The sequence below is a fragment of the Manduca sexta genome, chromosome 13 (genome assembly GCF_014839805.1).
Source record: "Manduca sexta isolate Smith_Timp_Sample1 chromosome 13, JHU_Msex_v1.0, whole genome shotgun sequence".
NCBI classification, from domain to species: Eukaryota; Metazoa; Arthropoda; class Insecta; order Lepidoptera; family Sphingidae; genus Manduca; species Manduca sexta.
This window is the reverse complement of record NC_051127.1, coordinates 7,268,766-7,284,962: the sequence shown is the minus strand read 5'-3', so window position 1 is coordinate 7,284,962 and position 16,197 is coordinate 7,268,766. Positions and strand designations below refer to the sequence as shown.

General features: G+C 36.7%; 2 protein-coding genes across 5 annotated transcripts in view; both read left to right on the top strand.

Annotated features, from left to right (window-relative positions):
* Positions 1–317: 317 nt before the first annotated feature.
* Positions 318–6,848, top strand: LOC115449497 (protein YIF1B). The gene is made up of 7 exons (XM_030177342.2): positions 318–469; positions 1,202–1,396; positions 1,773–1,858; positions 2,641–2,808; positions 3,176–3,299; positions 4,259–4,521; positions 4,752–6,848. Exons 1-7 carry the CDS (start codon positions 445–447, stop codon positions 5,001–5,003), a joined length of 1,113 nt encoding a protein of 370 aa, XP_030033202.1. The 5' UTR covers positions 318–444; the 3' UTR covers positions 5,004–6,848.
* Positions 6,849–9,862: 3,014 nt separating this feature from the next.
* The window catches only part of LOC115449470 (RNA-binding protein Nova-2), a 93,171-nt gene continuing 86,836 nt past the window's right edge, over positions 9,863–16,197 (top strand). For 3 of the 4 annotated variants that reach the window (XM_030177318.2, XM_030177332.2, XM_030177309.2), the window contains exons 1-2: positions 9,863–10,257; positions 10,662–10,724. In XM_030177318.2, coding sequence (XP_030033178.1) covers positions 10,140–10,257; positions 10,662–10,724 — 181 coding nt within the window. In that variant the 5' untranslated portion in view covers positions 9,863–10,139. The remainder of the gene's footprint in view (positions 10,258–10,661; positions 10,725–16,197) is intronic. The other variant, XM_030177325.2, reaches the window with a different exon arrangement.

Here is a 16,197-nt window from a genome sequence, read left to right as displayed (position 1 = left end):
AAATACATATTTTTTTAAAATAGCAAATATCATGAAATGGTTACCTAGGTATATTTTTCAAAATTTGTATTTTCTAAACCACCAAACTTACGTTCCTTTTCACAAAGTAAATATTTTAGAAGTCTTAATTAATCAAATCAAACGTTCATTTATTTTGAGATGATGGCGTCCTATACGAAACAATATACACAAAATTATTGCTTATTAAGACTACAGAGAATTCTTACTTTTTACAGACACAAAATATGATAGATTTTTATTAAAAACAATATTAATGGAACAACTTGGAACGACTTTGCAAGAGTCAATCTCAGCTTGTCATCGTAACGTCAGAGACGACAAGTCGCTGGTGATGTGTATCTAAAAGAATAATCGTTAAAAATCTGGCTAATTAAATGTTTATTATGTCAATTTGTTCCTGAAAACGAAATAATACATTAAACCATGAATTTCAACGCATCAAGAAACGGTAAGAAGTTTAATATTGGTTGAAGTCGTGAGCAAAATGATTGTCAATATTGTAACAAAACAACCAAATTACTCGTGTCTCTGTGCTTACAAGTTCTATTTAGAATCTTATTACGATTATTTAAACTTATAATCAATACACCGTTCCATAAACCTCCAGTGTAGTGATTTAATACTGCATTGCGTGATAACTTAAGATGTTTTTTCGATACTTAACGCATAGGTTACCTAGGATGCAAAAACATTATAAATCATTTTAATAAGGGTTAGCAACGGAATTAAATATCTTATGTTTTAATATGAATACATTTGGTGTCAGTTTTATTTCAACTTTAAGGTCAAAAAACTCAATTAGCTCTAAAATTTTAAAATTATATTCAAAATATTTACAAAATAAAGAAAGGCCTAGTGCATAAAATACAACATTGTATTATGTACTAACTTAACAATGTTTACTTATCATGGAGTCTTAACTCACCAAAACAATTAATTACTCTATTATTTTGTTGCTTTTATTATCTTGTGGTAAATATAGGGTAAGGTATAGGATCAGGTTCAAATTTAAGTTCAATTTAAACAAAAAAATCTAGAAAAGTATGTATTATTCTAACATAAACTTCTTGCAATAATAAAACTGCATATTATCAAAATCAATGTTAAAAATGTATGTTAAGTGAAGATCAAATTTTCCCTTTTAAGCAGTAAGTTATCTTCTTAACAACTTCTTTTCTAGTTGGCCAATCTGGTGGTATCCGCAAGGCTAAGAGAGTTAGCGATGTCTCTGCGATGGGGGTTCCTGCACCAAGTGCTGCATTCAATCCAGGGCCCGCTTACAGTCCAGGCTACCCTCCTGCGGGACCACCACCACCTTATCAGGAAGGAATCCAGTTAGAAACACACAATGACTTTGGAGCTCAACCTGGAGCTAGTAAGTTTATTTACATCCTTACTTTATGCTAATATTAGATGTATGAAAGTATGGGAAGATGTCTGTGTGAAATAAACACTGGTTTAGCTCAATGGATTTGCTCAAATGTGCACAGAGTGCACTTCTTGGATTGACATTTAGGCAAATTGTTATCATCTAAAAATATATGTATTATGAACAAGATTATTATAGTTTATTAAGATTAAGATATTTTTTAATAAGATGCTGATGCAGATTGATTCACAAGCAAAACTTTGTATAAATATATCTCAGAATTGATATTAACCAAGATTATCAATTTAACAGTTTTTTTCCTAGTTAAATACGCGTCTAATCCTATATATATATATATCAGCTTCTTAAACAATGTTTTCAGATTATGGTCTCATGGGTGGTTTTGTACAGTCACCAATGGCGTCACCAGCTCAGCTTGGATCGATGCTGCAGCAACCTGTTGTTCAGGTAAGTTCTAGAATAGTTACATAGATAAATGGATACCCAAAATCAGCCTTCAAAATATTTTGTATTTTGAATGTTTGACCTGATATTGACTGCATAATAAGCTATATTATGAAACAATAATTGCGTACACTGGACTCGAAGGTTGCTATTGTAAGCTTTTCCACCTGTCCTTAGGGCACCCTTTGTTTATAGAATTAGATTGACAAGATGCGTATGTCACTAGTCTGTAGCTATGCAATACAACAGCCTATGAACAGTGGTTTCACTAGACAGAACTTTGAACTACAAAATAATGCATGATGCTCCACTACGCTTGTCACCCTGAGACATTAGACGTTAAATCTCATAATGGCTAGTAATTAAATCTTCTGCACTCTAAGGTCACTCCGAGAGGCTTGTATAGAAACCAGGACCATCTTATATTTCTGGTCTGGTTTTTGGTGAGATCCGCTATTTAATATGTTACATAGTAACATATGCACCATTGTAACTATCGGTAGTACAATGGTGGGAATTGTGGGACGCTACTGTAAAAGTTGGGAGGGAATTTGGGGAGATGGGGGAAGGACAGAGACCCTCTTTTAGTATGGTTGATGGGGAGAAGGTAGAGAAATGTTTGCAAGCTCTTATAAGCCTCAATGTGAATATACAACCGATAGGTATACACACTGAACTGTGTGCATAGGGCTGCGGCAAATGTCCCGTTGTGCAAAAGCGTGCATTCTGATCCTGGGGGGATAGTTTGATAGTCTGGTGCTCTCACTAGCAACATGTGTTGTCAGGACATGGCGATGCAGTACGGCAACCAGCTGGCGGCTCAGGGTCGCGCGGTCGTGCAGCGCGAGCTCGACAAGTACGTGCCCGTGTCGCGGCTCCGGTACTACTTCGCGGTCGACACCAGATACGTCCTCAGGAAACTGCTGCTCATCATGTTCCCATACACACATAAGGTATAACAATATATATATATATATATATATATATTTTATAGAACAGGAGGCAACTAAAATAGTGTCTCACCCAATACTAAGTGCTGTCAATAAACATAAGTAATACAAGAGGAATCATCAATGGATTACAGACATTAAGTGTTTATTTGTCCTTTTATCCAACACTTAATGAAGCAACGATCACTAAAATATTTTGGCTATATCTAATCTTAGGTACAGATGGAATGGTGAAGTACATAGGCTATGTTTACCCCGAGACTTTATCATGGGAAAATCATTCATGAGAGCACAAGTATTAGCTAAGATAGTCTGAAGAATAATAGAATCGTATGACTAGTAATTCAAATCACTGTATGACTAATTTCAGGAGTGGATGGTGAAGTACGACCAGGACACGCCGGTGCAGCCGCGCTACGACATCAACGCGCCGGACCTCTACATACCCTCCATGGGCTATGTCACTTATGTGCTGCTCGCTGGGTTCATGCTTGGTGAGGAATTTCTTTATATTATTATTTTACAGGAATAAATATAAAAAGTTATATTTTCTGCTCAGTATCAGCCCAGAGTCTGGATTTTGCCCGATATGGCGATAGGCTCGCTCACTATCACATCAAGGGACGGAACACACTTGGCAAAAAGTGGGTGCCCTGATTGCATCTCATCTCTGCATACCCCTTCAGGCATGAATGCGTGAAAATGTGCCTGTGTAACAAAAAAAAATATATAATTGATTTATTTGTGCAAAAATAGGACATGTTAATCAGTCATCTGATTTATAAGTGATTGTCACTATCAATATTTTTTTTTAATAGAGGATGCAGAAATAAGTAGGGTAATAAAATTATACACATTTTCTTCAAAGCTGCAGATTTAGAAACTGAATTATATAGCTGATATCTTTGCCATCTTACACTACATAAAAATTATTTATTGTGTAGACAATATTATAATGTCACAATTTCATTGACAATATATCAGCAGGAAGTTCAACCCAAATGATAAATGATTACATAAACAACTCAATATATCATTGTGTAAGATATAAAGCTAACAATCGAATTGTGTTGTCAGGCAGTATTTTCTAATACTAGCCCTGTATTATATACTGCGCACTGCTGAGCATGAGTCTACTTTACTATTCAGAGGGTTTCTAATTCATGCTGGGCTTCTTCTGCAGGTGGGCAGACTTCACATACAAATCAATGCCACATAATACACAGTAATATAATATTTGGTGTTGCTATTTATTGAGGCAAGCAGATTGCTTGTTTTTTCATTAATTTACATAAAAATAAAAATACTTAAGTCAATATCAAAATGGCACTTTACTTACCATTTGGTACAATGTGCCCAGTGACTGCAATGCCCACATGACAACCTTGCATCTGACAATCAAGTTGGAAAACATTAAGTTCTAAAGTAAATATGGTATGTCAACAATTTCCAGGTCTCCAACACCGCTTCTCACCAGAACAAATAGGAATCCAAGCATCATCGGCACTAGCATACATTATCTTCGAGATGATCCTGTACCTAGTAACCCTGTACATCACGAACACGAACACTAACCTCCGCACCCTGGACCTGCTCGCGTTCTCGGGGTACAAGTATACCATAATGATTGGTGGGCTGCTGGCCGGGCTGCTGTTTGGCAAGACTGGTTATTACTGCAGTCTGGTGTATAGCAGCTTCGCACTGTCTTATTTCTTGGTGAGTTCAATTTTATTTAAACTGTTCTGTATTGAGTTTTCTATTTCTATAACCAAGTATATGTGAATGTCTATTTCATATTTAAAAAATATTTACTTGAATTCTATTAGTCAGTGAGTTGAATTTTTGAGTTTGAACCTAATGCTTGAAACTACGTATTGGTCTGGTAGCAAAAAACGCGCTAAAACAAAAAAAACATCTTAATAAACCCGACACCTGCCCCATTCCAGGTGAAAACCCTCCGCCTACAGCTGCTATCAGGTTCTCAAGGTCCCGAGCAGCAGCCTTCATACGGGTACGCGGCGAGCCCGTACGCGGACAACTGGAGCGCATCCAAGAGTTCAGCTGGCGGCACCAAGCGGCGCGTGTACTTCCTGCTGTTCGTGGCGGTCACGCAGCCGCTGCTCTCGTGGTGGCTCACCTACCACCTCGTACCAGCCGCCACACCACTCGCCATGCCACCACCGGCGCCGGCGCGATAGCCCAACCACAGTACTTAGTTCGAGATACAATCTTCGGCAGTTTTCAATGAACGATCCCAATCTTAATAATCGATCCGAACATCAACCAATCAATATAATTCGTTTGTGAGCATGACAAAAAAGACTTATGATTGGTGAATTTTCGCGGCTGAAAAAGCGATTCAGATTGGTCATTGAAAACCGTGAGTGGAATCTGTATTGATGGGATATAATATTAAGCCTGGAATATACGTGTTTTAACACAGCAAAGGGTGGATTTACTGGTATCGATATTGTGTAGTGAAAAAAAAATCATAATCCTTATTAGCGAGTGCAATATGTATTCCAGGCTTAACACGACATTCTGAGTCCGATGCTTTTATGTTGAATGCATGGATTTACTCCTAGAATAAACTTTGTTAATCAATGGTTAAAGTAAGCATTGTTAAGTCTCTTCCATCTGTATGACAAAATATATTTTGGGGTTAGAGACAATACTGATTAAATTAAGCATTGATTAAGATTGTTTATTAAAAACCTATTCTACGATTTAATTCATAAAATACGATAGTTAAACTTACATTTTATACTAGAAACAATTTTTGTAAAACGAAAAGAAATTGAAAACACATTAAAAACAAGATGAGAGTAAAGTCGATTTTAAGTTGTTAATCCTGCAGATAGTCATTGGAGCGTATAGCATTACTTACTTATATTTTAATGTAAATATATAAATATATGAAGGCTATGCTTTTGCATTGTGATTTTTGTTCAGTCCTGTGTTGTCCACCGCTAAGACCCTATTATTAGGGATGAAGTACTACTTATGTTTGAAATCATCAATCTATCCCAATAGCTATCTTAGATCGAGCCCATAAGTAGACCAATCAAAATAGGTTATACGTCATGTGTACATCCATTTTGCTATTGTTCCAAAGATAAAATTAAATTCATTATATAAGTTACGCCGATAGCTGGATTTGTATTATTTATCTTTGATCAATATCTTTTTGCTAAACAAAAGTATTTTAGTTTTAGTTATGGTCCCATAAAGACAAATAACGATAAATGTACACAAGAACATACATCTTACAAAACATGTAAATATAAAGGAATGGGTAAGGATGTCATCCACGAGGTGGGTAGGCTTAATAAAAGTCAGGAGGTCGCTGGAAGCGGGCCGCTTACAATACATCGATCTGAAATCCTTGGGGGTGGCCCATGTTCAACAGTGGACATCCTGCCGCTAATGATGATGAGACAAAGATGTCTATGCCTTCCTATAAATATATGGGTGTGGTTTGTTTCATATAACTGAATATAATTCTCCATACTTCAATTAATGTATTCTGGAACTAAAATCTTGAATTTTATAGCTGGGTTTTATAAATAAAACTGTGTTTAGTAAAGTAACATTTATTTATTTGTTTTATATCCAGTAAACGCTTTAAAGTATTCGAGAATTGCATTTAAAATTGATTATTAACTTAGTACATATTATACCTGATTAACTTGTTTATTGCCTAAAGATTATATAGCTAGCAAAAATTAACTTAAAATTTATAAGTATGAACAAAGTATAACTTTGCAATGTCATTTCCAAGTAATATACGACTCTCCCTAACGCCTGTATAACGTCTGTCGCGTCTAATGCTTATGAAAAACATTACAAGACTACATTACTACTGATTATTTTGACTTTCAGTGAATAGTCTAAATATTGCCTGAAAACAATTTTGGTACAAAATTTAGAGATGTTTTAATCGTCACACAGCTAAATACTAGTGTGAAGGTAGCTAGCCAGGCTGCCGCATGTCCTGGCCAAATGTTTTATACTCCAGTGCTATATAAATGCTAGTTTTATAACATGTGTTTTATTTAAAATATTCCATAAGAAAATACATAATTTACCACCTTTTCAATGACCTCTGTATTGAGTATAAAATCTTTAATACAGAACCTGTTCAAAGGGAATGGAAGTAGTTTCATTCTACGCAGTATATTAACACCGTCACTAGGCTGGGAGAATGACAGTAGTAAAGAAGTTTGTGTAAAAAAGAGCCGAATACGGCATTTGAAAGGATGGTAGTGATCGTTTTTATTTAATTTCTATCGTTCCTAAATATGGTAAAGTATATACTGTACCAATATATAAATCTTCTCTTGCATCATCCGTCGCCTTGCGTCGTTTTTTCTGATGATCGCCTAAGGGAGAAAGAATTATACTTCAACATCCAGATGGACTGTGGATCCCTGGCGCGGCGATGTGTGACGCCTGATTATAAATAGTAAGTAGTGGTCTACCTAGCGGGAAGTATTGTTTCTATTGCTATCTAACGTATTATAATATCTGCTATTTAATGATAACTTCAAAATTATATGCCAACATATATGCGAGCACCCTATCAACAGGACACACACGCCTTATATCCTCTGAGGCCCCACTGATGCATCCTCTCTCTGCAATGTATTCCGTCCCATGATGTGACAAGGGGCAAGTCTATCGTCATATCGGGCACAAATTCCAGACTCCTGGCTGATACTGAGTAGAAAAACCCAATATTATTGCCAGAGCCGGGGATCGAACCCAAAACCTTAGCATTGCAGTCATAACCGTAACACTACGCCACCAAGGCAGTCACTAAACTGTTATACATTGAAGTAAATAGGAAGATGTGGAAACGTTTAGTATTTAGCTTCAAAGATAAATAATTGGTGGTCAAATAGTTATTTATTATAATTCTCTGTAGACTAGTTGTATAAGCTCTTGTCTGATTGACACGTAGTAAAGTGTGAATCTTTACTTAAACTGGGCCAACGATGAACATTACATTTAAATAGAGTAATCTGACCAATAAATAAACGGAGTAAGCTGCGGGTCCTCGGCATCAAATAGAAATCAATTTCTCAACACTCATTTTTGGAAACAGCTGGTTTAGCGTAAGAAAGAAATCCTTACTAATAATAAAAACTAAAAGCAAATATCCTAACCAAACCCAGACAACAACATCCGCATAAAACAGACACGTGAATAATGAAATGCATTTATTGTAATGAGATAACGCGGTGAGATCATCGTTGAGATGTACAACATCCATTACATATACTGTTTTATGCTTGGTTAGAATTTAACTTATTTATTCGCATTGACAGTGGAAATACTAATATATTAACTAATTAAAAGATGAATTTGGGATTCGTTTCTCTACAAGATCGAAAAATATTCTAAATAGGTACATACATCGGTAAATAATAAAAAAATCGACAACTTACACAACAAAACTATATAAATAAACCAATTGTTTTTATTGGTGACATCAAAGTTTCGTTTTATTGTCTGTCGTGGTTTGTAATGAGGAAATACTCGTAGAGTGATAAAATTAATCAATCGTAACTACCCTAAAACTCCTAGGACCGAGAAAACAAGAAGAGCAATGTGCAGCAATGGGTCGAAGACTTCAAATTACGGTTTGCAATTGCAATTGGAAGTGGAAAAGTAAGAAATACTTAAATAGGTAGTTCATAGTTTACGTAGAGTCGAGGTAGAGTCATATGTTGTCATGATAGTTTGCCGAATTATTAAGTTTATTAATTATACAATTTAAAATATATATGTACATAAAATTAGTTTCGGTTTGTTAAAGTTATTTTTTTAATTGTTATGATTCGGAAATGATAGTTCTTCTTTTGTATAATAGATGTCGCTATCATGACGATTTACAAAAAACATTGCGGTCAAATTACATTAAATTATACCAGGTATACTAAATATAGTACCATCGTTCACCGAAATAGCCATTCATTGACAACCTAGGTCTCGATCAAGGCACTAATCTAGGAAATAGGGCATTTTACGGTTAAAAGTTTTACTTTTCCCACTATGACCTATTTTCCTATACTCTATAACAATGTGCGAGTGAGAGAGAAACGCTGCGTTAGTCCTTGACCTAGATTGTCCTAGCTCTACCTATTTTCTACGACCTATTACATCAGGGCGCCATATTTGAAACGGTAAACAAAGACAATGTGCATAAAATGTTATTTTAGGTTTATTGTGAATTATTGAATAAATAATGTTTAATAATATACTATCCAAAACTAGTAACGATATACGCACATAAAATATCTTCATTTAAACTAAAAATACGTGTCGACTTTGTGAATATAATCGATATTTTAGTGTGTCAGTTTTGAATTCCCCGCTAAAATAACGCCTTGTTCGTACAGAATTTAGCTACGATAGCTGATTGGTTGCTCAACGACCTTGGCGCATTATGTCATTAGTAATGTCGTTCCCTTATATCACGCAATCGATACAATAATTCATTAATATTTATTAACATCGATTATATTTTCGTACTGATTTCTTGTAGGAGAGTATATGGAAGAACGAGTAGAACCTCTGTATATGAGCATCGAAAGCTTTAAATTATGATAGCGCCAAATTCACGCCATACCCTATTACAAGGTGAGTGTTATTGTGGTGTATTTTTGAATTGTTATTTGCTCTTTATCACTGGAAAGTTTTTAAAGTTGTTCCCTGTATAAGATAGCTCCTTTACTTATACCCTCCATAATTTATTGGATTGAAAAACAGAATTTTCTAACATCGTCATAGGCATGGCAAAGTTAGTCACTTATATTTTTATATGATTAAATTTATGCAAAGTATTAACTGGTAATAATTTTCTAGAGCTTAAAGAAACTTTTAAAATGTATTCATAAATATTGATTTTCTTTATTTTAATAATATTAACTTTATTATTATTCCGAATGAATATTTACACGAACCTATTATTCGAATGACGTAGTTGAACATCACTAGTAATCAGCTGGTCTGTGTCAAAACACAGGTGCACCAACACAGCAATGTGACACTCGCAGCTATGTTCATATTGGCCATGCGCAACAAACAGCCGCAGTATCGACAAACGTTCACAAAACGTTTAGACGTAACAACCATAGTGTCACTTCTCTCCTTATTTTAGTAATTAGATCATTCAAAACTTAAATTCCCCTCATTTTAGTTGTTTAAGTGTTTAGTGTGTCGTAAGCAGTTATAATAATGCAAAGTGCCGCAACAAAAAACGCATTCTGAAGCAATTACGTAATGGGAATTATGCTAGACAAGTTTAAAGTTTTGCCCTGAAATTCAACATGGCCGCTGACACAGGAATGGATACTTGCCCCAGTCCGGAGATCTCGGACTCCAGAAAGCGACCCCTGGATGGAGACTCGGAGAACGGCGATGTGAAGAGATCGCACTTCAGCTCGGGTGAGTGGCGCGCTGCAGGCGGCAGCACTCAGTACACGCTCTAGCGGCGGTCGGTCGCGACCGCGGCCGCGCGTTCACATGATTGCGTACTTGGCAATGCAATAACATTGACACAGAGCGACAGCGTCAGCGGCGCTGGACCGCGAGATCCTTATCGGGCGCTCGCCGGCTCCCGCTATCTGCTGACCTATATCGGCCGATAGGAAGGTCACCGCGCGCAGCCCCGCGCCATCGCACCACCAAATGAGCGGCTCTTGTAAACTTTATTGCATTAAACACTTGATAAGTCGCTTGAATTAACTGTTATCGCGCTGATAAGCGGCGCGGCACGGCGTGGCGCTGCGGCGACCGCGGCGCCGCACTTGTGTTTTATGCAATGTTAAAAACTCGTGGTTGTTTTTTAGTGCAAGACTTGGTGACCGCGTTGCCTCTGGCCAACGGCCATGGCTCTCTAGCGTCTCATTTCGGTGAGTCGAATGTCAACGCATCTGATACCATCGGCTTTGTGGTTGTGAAGCGCGCATGCCTCCGCGCGCGTTCGCCCGCTCCCATCACCCCTGCTGATGTCGCACGCGCGCCGCACGTTTGTGTAGAGCTGCTGGTGATGAGCTATCTGCGGCTCATCACTCGCTCATCGCCTGCTGTTTCTTATTTCGTGTTCAACTTACAATCAAATGAATTTCCGCGACTATTCTGATCGGTCACACTCATTATCGGAGTTGCTACTCATTAATGTATCAGATAGTGCCTAATTAGGGTTGTCGGATAAGAAAGAGATAAGTTTTAAGTATAAAAATTTGCTTACTGTTTTGAATAACAAGCTAGCTCAAAACGCCTCACACATATTAAGTATGTCGAGAGCTGCAGCATTATGTCATAACGATTTCGAAAAATAATATTTATTAGCGCATAAAATGAAATTGATAGCATATGAACGTTTCATTCTAAAATTATTTTACGAGTGGACGAAAATATAACGCTCTAATAAGATTCTTGTTAGAAAAAAAAATCATCATTGATAGAGCTGTTTGGAGTGGGATTCCTTTGCCTATCGATGCCAATGTATTTAAAGTATAGAATGAGCTATTCGATGACTCTAATTACGAAGTGGGTTAGGTGCAGAATGTAGATAGTAGAGTCGGGTAGAGCGCGGCCGCGGCGGCATCAGCAGGCGAGCGCGGGGCGCAGGCGTCGCATCGTATCGTTCATCGGCACAGTCGTCCATCGCGCCTCGATGTACGCCGTAGCACACTCACCGGCTTGGCCCATCGTCGATGTCCACCATGTACAAACCATACTATCTTAGCAGTCTCTTCGAATACTATTGGCTTTTACGCTTCACTTTTATTTCCAGAGAGACTAACAATCGGTATTAACATTTTATTTTGCATCATCACCACGAGTAATTAGTTGGCACTATACCATGTTTCCGTTGCCATGTGTCACGTGGCCGGGTCAATAGGTCAAGTTGCGATATCGCAGCTTTCAAACTCATTTCTATCCATCTTGGTGTTTTAGATGTGTTTTTTTGAGGCTCTCACTATTGTCAAACTAAATGTGTATGTTGATAAGTTTGTGTGGTTGTGGATGAATGTATGTAGTGTATGCCGCGTGGGTATGTTGAATTTTTGGCGAGACGTGTATGGGTTTTAAGGTCATTCAATTGTATGAGTCAGTTAACCTACATTGTAATTGAACTGTGTAACAGATGCGGATTTGTCGAAACGTAACGACTCTAAAACTGCTTATTGATCTAATGAATTAACAAATGATCCCTCGGAATTGCGACAGTCAAAGAAACAAAGTTCTTTAGTCACACGAACATAAAAACATTTTGTAAGCGTTAAACGCCAAAGTAACGTAGTCAAATGCTGTAACTAGCATCTCTATCGTCCTTTACTTCAAAACCAATAAAATATTGAGCAATAAATAAATACTACGAAATATAAAATGTAGCGATATATATAAGTAACTATTACTATTTACTGTGGGCACTCAATGTTCAGGTAAAGACAAACTACTGAAGAGTCAGCTAAGCGATACCATAGCATTTAAAATGTTAAGAATCGTTAAAAAATCAAAACACAGCACGTGAAGCGAATTGAAGGACAATGCGGCATCAATGCGCCACAGCACTGACGCAGTACAACTTAAACGTTATACAAATGGATGAAGTTACCCGGACAATGGTCAGCTACTGGCTATCAACTGTAGCATAACTAAATGCATAGCACGGAAATCAGCTTGTCATTACAAGTGATTCCACGGTTAAGTAATAATCATCAAATATTCGTCAAATGACATATAACATTATTTAATAAATCTTTACATATAATAAAATTGTAACAGCCCGATGTTTGTGCATTATAGATATTGAAAAATAAATGAGATGGGGCTCTTTATTGCAACAGGAGCCAAAACAGCACGCATTACGCAAATCTACTGCATGTGAATGCAGTTTTCACCGATATATTGCTAGAGATCTAACTCCAAATATAGCCTGCATTTTATCTCGGGAAAATATTATAAAGCGGGAATTTTACCTTGGGCAAAACCTTTTCACACATCCGAAGTTGCGAGCGACGGCTAGCGAAATCTAAGATCGAAGTCAATTATAATGCTTGTAAAAGTAATAGCCAAAAACTTTCTACATTAGCCGTTCAATGTGTTAATTGTCGATTGTTGTGAAAGACATGACGTCTAATGAAACATTATGATGTCTAGTAATCACCATGGATCATTTGAGTACTCACTCATTCAGCTCGGCAGTAGAAATAGGCACATAGCACTTAACTACCTAATCAAACTCTAATACGGGACCTACAACTTTGAATGTACAAACAACTAGACTTTTCACACAATAACTATGTGAAGGTCCACTTAGACCGAAGGTCATTGTCGAGTTTGAATCATGAATTCGCGCACCAAGCTACAATACACTTTAACACGTGAGTATAGAGTGTTGATTAGATCGGCGATATCTCAAGGCCGCTCGGGAGCAATTAAATTTGTCAAGTCGTGATGCCGTAACGTTCGAGTGTTGTGTAAGGCTATATTTAGAAAAAACATAAGGGGAACTTAGTAATATAGAAATTATCACCTATCCAATCGATTGTGTAGTTTATTTGTTATATTTGGTAAGCCACCGAATGAAGGAAAAAATAATAGTATGTCACTTTGTCTTCATACTGCGGTGGAATGGATTTTTGCTTAGATTTTATATGCCGCAGTGTGGGAGAGGCTAGTTATTATACCAGTGTAGTTACAGCTCGCAGCTCAACTCCATTAAGGTCGGACTTTAGAATAAAAGTTCATAATACTTATGTGTAATGTATCTCTCTACTTAAAAATGAATTTTCAGTATCAATATTTCCAAAGATTCGCTCGTTCATACAACAAAACACCATAGCTTTATAATAGTGTAAACATTCTTTTGGGATTTTTTTTATCAAAGACAAAAATATTCACGCCTCGACCATACTGTGTTATCGTAACCCTACAAAAAGTAATCGTGTAGTTAATACCAACATTAAGAGGTGATTACTAAGGGAAGATTGTAACCTACATACGTTTTACTGTCATTACAAGCAGGAAATGTGGTTCCGCGAGGAAAGCCCCATAACGGCGATAATGAAGTTCTCATTCTAAGTTGATATATTTTTGGAACATTTTCTGTAGATAGTGTAAGACCGCGTGTATTTCAGAAAGGGCGGATACGATATCTGGGCTCCTGTAACATGAGTGATAATGGGGTAGAGGAAGGGAGGGGGTGGGTTACTATTCTTATCAGACATAAATTCCGAGTTTGGAGTTGTTATTTTGAATCAAAAGTTCGACATGTGGCTGAAATAGACAGAACTTGGACCCCATACAGGCTCTCGCATGCTAGAAGATTAGAGACCCACTCAAATATAAGTAAAATTTTGTCAAAATATCTACTTTCCGATAATGCAAATTGTAGGTAAAGAATAAAACATTTTCCTCGTGAGTTCATTATGAATCCCCGAGCGCGTGGAATGCACGAAAACCGGTAACGTGCTTGTTTACGTACCGGCGACCGTCGCCTTCATATCTTTATGTGCGGTAATTTACCAATTGAGCATGTTTTTACATAAATAAACTAATCAGAATGTATAATATTATACCTGAATAGATAGTACGCATTGTGAAAAATCATACCACTGAGATTAATATGTTAATTCCTTAATCGGTATCTGCTTGATATAGCAATATATCACACACACATCACGCATTTATCTTCGAAGGGGTATGCAGAGGCGCAACCAGGGCACCCACTTTTCGCCAAGTGTGTTCCGTCCTATAATGAGATAGGGGGCGAGCTTATCGCCATATCGGACTCCGGGCTGATAATAAGCAGAAAAAAAAACAAATATCACTGTCCGACCTGAAATTCGAACCCAAGACCTCGAGCGCTGCCGTACCACGCATGCGGTATAACTACGCCACCGAGGCAGCCACTATATACGATATATCGAAATACTTAGCGTAACGATGTAACTTTGAGTTCATTGATTCTTCAACCTAGAGGTATGGATTAAGATTATAGAGTCGCGTTCCGTTCATTCCACGCTCGCGTTCCGGGGTCAGCCGTGTATTTCATTAAAGCTGGTTAGCATACCTAATGACCTCAAATTGTTATGTCTCTTAGTCGATATTTGGAATTTGAACCACACTATCGTTAATAAAGGGCAGTCAAAAATCTCTGGAAATAAATTTATGGAAGGCAAATAATTAAATAAGTCTGTACTATATTTTCGAGCTTTTTAAAGATCTCTTTTCCAATTTTAAAGGCGCTTTAATGCCGCATATGCCGCGAAATTAGGTAGAGAAGTCTTGTGCGTGCATGCTTATTACATTTATATAAACTTACTATGTTCATATGAAATAAATATTTATATAATATATTCTATTTATGAATCAATCATACTCAATTACACTGAATACTATACCTACATTATAATTAAAAGGTGACTGGATATTCGTTTATTTTTTTAAATAGTAGTTGTATACAGTTTATCTAAACATGCGCTAATTGCTTTTGCTATTCATGACTATTGGATAAACGGTGAAACGAATAAAAAACACGAGATGAATTGAAAAAATTGTTCTGCAATAGATGTCCATTTTCGAATGTTGTTTTAGAAAATACATGACTGAAATAAAGTTGAAATATTGTGTGGTGTTTTCAATGCGTTATGAAGTTAGTTTTTGCACGTGATCTGAGTTTGAAAAATACTAAAAAAATATATTTTTATTATTTATGCTATCCCACCGCTTTGTTTGTTCCCTATTAGATTAGGTCTTTCCATTACGTTAGCCATTTGTTAGCTGCGAAATTCGGTAGAAAAATAATATGAGAGATGTGGATAGGTGTCGTTGCGTTATTTTAGAATATTTCTCAAAATAAACATACGCAACGAAATAGTTTTACCCTTTTTTGGTTTCATGTGTCTTTTTGGTCCGAATACATTCGCTCTATCAAATTATACATAGAATTAATGTATTAAGAGCAACAAAAAAAAAAAAAACAAATGAGGCGGAACAAAACGTAATAATATTAAGTAAAAACTATTTCACCGCGTAAATTTAGTTTGAGAAATGCTTTTTAACTTATAATAAAATTATTGACAAAAGGTAACGTATGTGTTCAAGTGTTTCTTAAAATAGAAACAATTGATATAAAAGCTCGTATTTATTTTTTACAGTAGTTTAACTAGTTATTTACATAAACAAGTCGAACAGGTTAATCGTGTATTCCAATCACAGCCGCCTCGTTGATCTGGATGTGACATTAGAAATTCCATATATCTATAATACTGCCGTGGTAATTGTGAGGGCAGTAAGGGCGCCCATAGAGGTCTAAAATAATATAGAGCGGACATTGGGAAGATTGTCTACAAATATTTTGCGCTTATATGA